At 49.1% G+C, this 5,494-nt stretch overlaps 1 protein-coding gene across 1 annotated transcript in view; it reads right to left on the bottom strand.

Moving 5' to 3' along the window:
* Window positions 1-986: 986 nt before the first annotated feature.
* LOC106818602 (collagen alpha chain CG42342-like) overlaps window positions 987-5,494 on the bottom strand; it is a 14,269-nt gene continuing 9,761 nt past the window's right edge. Inside the window, exon 5 of the mRNA XM_014823297.1 lies at window positions 987-1,401. Within this exon, the coding sequence (XP_014678783.1) occupies window positions 1,399-1,401 (3 nt within the window). The 3' untranslated portion in view covers window positions 987-1,398. The remainder of the gene's footprint in view (window positions 1,402-5,494) is intronic.

The following is a 5,494-nucleotide window of genomic DNA, read 5'->3' as shown; positions in this document are numbered from 1 at the left end:
GCGGAAGAGATGGTGGAGGAAGAGGACGCAGAGGAGCTATAGGTGAGGAAGAGCAGGAGGAGAAAGAGTAGCAGGAAGAGAATAGGAGGAGGAGGAGGAAGAGGGGAAGAGAATGGATACATTCCTGCCTGGATACATCCCTGCCTGGATTAGTCCCTGTCCGCGTCCCCTGCCGCTGCGCACCGCCACCAGCGCCCCGCCCGTGCCAGCTGCAGACGACGTGTGTAAACAATAATATATTACAGTATTACTGCAGCTACGTAGAAAACGGTACTCGACCAATACACAACTACACGCCCTGTACAGACCCCCTTACAGCGACGACCTCCCACCAGGGGGCACCTCTATCTCCCTGCCGGACGACAAAACAGACGCTGACGTCAGAGGTCGTCGACGACTGCAGCTCGTTCTGGCGGCGACGCGCAGGTGCTGCCACCTGGCGAGTCGGCGCTTAAAGTTGCGGAGGAGTCGAGAGAGAAGAATCTCGTAGCTTTCTCTTAAAGAGAAGGGGAGGAGGTTGCCGCGCTGGGAAGGTTTCCTGTCTGTCTCCGTCTCCCGGACCTCCCCCTGTTATATGTCACCCGACTGCTTATAGACGTTTGTAGCCGTAGACTCATGCGATAAAAGTCACACATCTCTTTTTTCTCTCTATTTCTTTACCAAATTTCCTTCTCAACACTATTTCTTGCTCCTCTCCTTTCCTCTCCTGCTCCCACTCTCTCCCCACTTTTCTCCCTTTCTCTTGATTTCTCTCCCTTTTCTTCCATTTATCTTTCTTCTCCTCAACCCTCCCCTATCCCATTCTTTCTTCATCTTCCTCCCTCTCTCTCATTCTCCTCCTCTATTTCCCCCTCTCTCTTTCTCCTCCTCTATTTTTCCCTCTCTCCTTCTCCTCTTCTATTTCACATTCTCTCCTTCTCCTCCTCTAGTTTCCCCTCTCTCTTTCTCCTTCTCTATTTTCCCCTTTCTCCTTCTCCTCCTCTATTTCCCCCTCTCTCCTTCTCCTCCTCTATTTTCCCCTCTCTCTTTCTTCTCTTCTCTTTCTCTCTGTTAACCTCACAGCTGCCAAACCTTACAACTGCTGGTGGCGCCCTCTCTCGGCGCTAGGCAATCAAAACATGTGAAGGATTGAGATGCAATAAATGCAAGAGTTGCGAGAGCGACAAGATGGACAGACTCATGGAAAGACAGACGGACAGACAAGCGGACAGACAGAGGAAATAATAATAAAGATTTCCAAGATGGCTGCACTGTACACGGGAGCCTGAAGGCCGCTAGGCGTCGCAGCGAGCGCGCGCCGCAAAGATGCAGGAGTTTCTGTAGCCGGTCCCCAGGTGGCGCCCGTGCAGCCGGTCGATTCAATATTTACAAATGGCGCAGAGTGCGTGTCTATGGCGATCACTGCAAAATGAGGAACAAGAGAACAGCGATTAGCGACGTGAGCCGACGTACTACTAGGCGCGTAATATAATTATATACACACACATATATACACATACATATATTTACACGTAACAGAAACACTTCATCGTTTGGCCGTCATCAATGTTGCCAAAATTGACCATGAAATTGAAAATTGAAATGTTCAGATGTTTTCCGCTTCGTTCACGATACTCATGCTATTCATATTTATGTATTATGTATATTATATATATATATATTTATACTATATAGTATATTATATATTATATATATTATACTATTATAGGAGTAATATATGTATATATTGTAGAAATACCGGGAGCGGCAGTGTACATCAATAAACAATGCGGAATTCGTCATTTACTAGCCTTATAATACCCTACATTTACTCGCCGTAACTCATCCAACTTGAGGCTCAAACATCGGACACAGTACATTCGCCTAGCATCTGGTGGCGAAATCGTTTTCCTGCGTATACACTTCGCAAATCCGCAGAGATACAGACTAAACGCTACGACACGATTCTCCAATTCTTTGGCCATCAATTCCAAAGCCATTGCGCGCCTCTAATTCCAAACCAAAAGGGCAGCTAGCTAACGCGCTCCTGCTAACTCGGCGAGGCTTGGCTCGGCTCGCTGCAGGAGATTAGCATCAACACTCGGCGAGATACCTCTTGCACCCGGTTAGCAACGCTACACAGCCACCTCTGCCACATACCTGGCATGCGTTCAGCGCACGCTCACACACAACCTGCAGATCAGCAGGAGCTGATCGGGCGTCAATCTTTTCCCAGCGAGCCACATTGCCCCCGAGTTTGAGCAGCCGAGGAGCTGCTTGGTAAGCCCGGCGCAGCTACGTGGCGATTTTTATCGCTAGTACCGGCGATTTCTGTGCGCGGCCGGACAAAATCGCCGAGAAATGCGCCCGTGTGCGCTGCCCAGGCGGTCACCGATTTTGACGCCAGGAAATCGTCCTGGAATATCAAACATGTTTGATATTTGGTTGGCCACGTCGCTCGCTGAACAATCGCTAGCGTGTGCCGCCGCACTGGCGATTGGCATCCTCGGCAACAGTTTTGGATTAACATCAATAATGGCATGATTTGAAACCACCGTGGATCAAATATGGCAGCGCCGTGGTGTGGGCGGGGGCGTTGAACAGGTCACGTACAGTTTCATACAGTGGTATGGTCGGCTGATAGACGGTTGAATTGTCGCCGGGGTGGCGCACAGGTGGTCGATTTTGTGATCTACAGTACCAGCCGATGAACAAATCGACGGACAGTACTGTCGATAAAAAATCGCCACGGTGTGCGCCGGGCTTTAAGGTAAGCCTGCCTTTTGTTTGAATTAAGAGGCTGCGCAATGGCTTTGGATTGGATGCGCCAAAGAATGGAGATCGTGTCGTACGTTGTCTGTAAACTCCGGGATTGCGCGTGGTGTCTACGTAGCGAAAACGATTTCGATTTTGAGCTTCAAGTTGGTGAGTACGCGTAGTAAATCGAGGTATTAATGAAGGCTAGTAAAATGGAGCGAATTTCCGCTTAGCTTTTATTGATTGTCACACTCTTCGCCTATTATCTACTACCTGATATATATACTATATATGATATATATAGGATATGTAGGATGTATATGCTGTGTTGGGTGTGTGTGTGTGTGTGTGTGTGTGTGTGTGTGTGTGTGTGTGTGTGTGTGGTGCGTGCGTATGTGTGTGTGTGCTTGTGTGCGTGTGTGGTGTCGCTTTTTATGTGTGTGTGTGTGTGTGTGTGTGTGTGTGTGTGTGTGTGTTCTGTGTGTGTGTCTTGCTGTGTGCTGTGTGTGTGCTTGTGTTTTATATATTTATGGTATGCGTTGTGTTACAGCATCAGGAGACCTGACACTGCCATACACACACAGACAGTTCTAAACCCGAGTAGCGACCCTACGCTGTTCTTACTGCAGACGCTGCATAATTCAGCGGCCCGTATAGTTCGCACGCGAGCAGGACGCGCGACCGACAAGGCACACCACACACCATACACACACACACGACCAACACACATACGCACACACACACACCCACACACACACACACACATCGACATAAAAGGACACACACATACACTACAGCACACATACACCACACCACACCGCACATACGCACACACACACACAGAAAAACATCAACATCACACACACACCCACATACCAGCACACACCACCATTCACACAGCACACACACACACCACATACCATACATAACATCCCAGGCACACAACAATACACACAACACACACACAGCACACAACACACCACACGCGACCCCACAGCACACGGCACACACATCAACATACACACACACACACAGGCACACAGCACACACACACACACACACACACATACACACAACACATACACGGCCCCACAACACACCACACACACACATAGCCCGACCACACACACACGCACGCACGCAACACACACACACACACACACACATACACACACACACACACACAACGACACACACATACACACACACACACACACACAACACACACACACCGCACATACACACATACACACATACACACATACATACATACACACATACACACATACATACACGTCGGCAGACAACGACAAGCACGCATGTACGCCACGCAAGAAGCCATCGTTTACGCATCGTTAAGCATTCATTTATTCATTGTTCGCGCGACGCGATAAATTATCTTCTCCTCACGTTAGCCCTCAAATTCAATATCATTAACAAAGCGCTCTTATGGCGCCATCTGCGATTAGTACCGCACCAGATCATTCGGTAACAGGTGCGCGCGGTTACCATGGAGATCGACAGATGCGACCATTCATTGAAATGCATTCATTAACCGACACAATGTTGATACGACGTCGCATACGAGGTTACAACATTGTGATAGCGTCGCATACGAGGTTACAACATTGTGATAGCGTCGCATACGAGGTTACAACATTGTGATAGCGTCGCATACGAGGTTACAACATTGTGATAATGTCGCAGACGACGTTGTAACGCAACGGTGACGTCATACGTGACGTCATTGCGTCACGTTAATGTCGTATACGAGGTTGTAACATCGCGATCGTGTCGCATACGATGTTATAACATCGTAACATACGAGGTTATTAGAAGTACGATTAAACCTCGATGACGTCACAGCAATAATCTTACACAAAAACAATCTTATATAGAATGATGATCATATACAATGGTATCGTTGATAACCACATCTACATACAACGTTGCAAAAACGCACAATGATACCAACTTGTAGGAGATCGTGACAGTTTACACAGGTAGAGGTTCTGTTTCTACGGGTAGTTATCACCTGTCACCATGGCAACGGCAGACGACAAGAGCACGCGTGTAAACTTTGCGCCGCCGAATCTATCACCGGTAGCGAGCAGACGAACATCGCGACTTCACCGTACTACGCCTGCCGGACCATCCACGCTGCCTCTTCTTCCTCAGCCTCCTCATCCTCAGTCTTGGCTTCGCCACGCTAAAACGTTATCTCGAGCGATTCTCGCCCGAGTTGAAATATGGCGTGGTCACTCATTTAACAAGAAGACATTCGCGCCTTCTGGCGGCGAGTCGGCGAAGGAGAGAAGGCAGCGCGGACGGTGGCGCCACCTGACGAATGTTTCGTCGCACTTACCTGGCGTCACGCAGCTCCCGCCCGCACGCAGCGATGAACAGTAAACAACAACAACAACAACGATGACATTAGATACAAGACTAAACATGACTGACGTGGTGGTGGTGGTGGTAGTGGTGATGGTGGTGGTGGTGGTGGCGGTGGTGATGGTGGTGGTGGTGGTGGTGGTGGTGATGGTGGTGGTAATGGTGGTGGTGATGGTGGTGGTGGTGATGGTGGTGGTGGTGATGATGATGATGATAATGGTGGTGGTGGTGGTAATGGTGGTGGTGATGATGATGATGGTGGTGGTGGTGGTGGTGATGGTGGTGGTAATGGTGGTGGTGATGGTGGTGGTGGTGATGGTGGTGGTGGTGATGATGATGATGATAATGGTGGGGGTGGGGGTAATGG

Source organism: Priapulus caudatus, unplaced genomic scaffold, assembly GCF_000485595.1.
Source record: "Priapulus caudatus unplaced genomic scaffold, Priapulus_caudatus-5.0.1 Scaffold2367, whole genome shotgun sequence".
NCBI lineage: Eukaryota > Metazoa > Priapulida > Priapulimorpha > Priapulimorphida > Priapulidae > Priapulus > Priapulus caudatus.
This window is presented reverse-complemented; position numbering and strand designations above follow the sequence as displayed.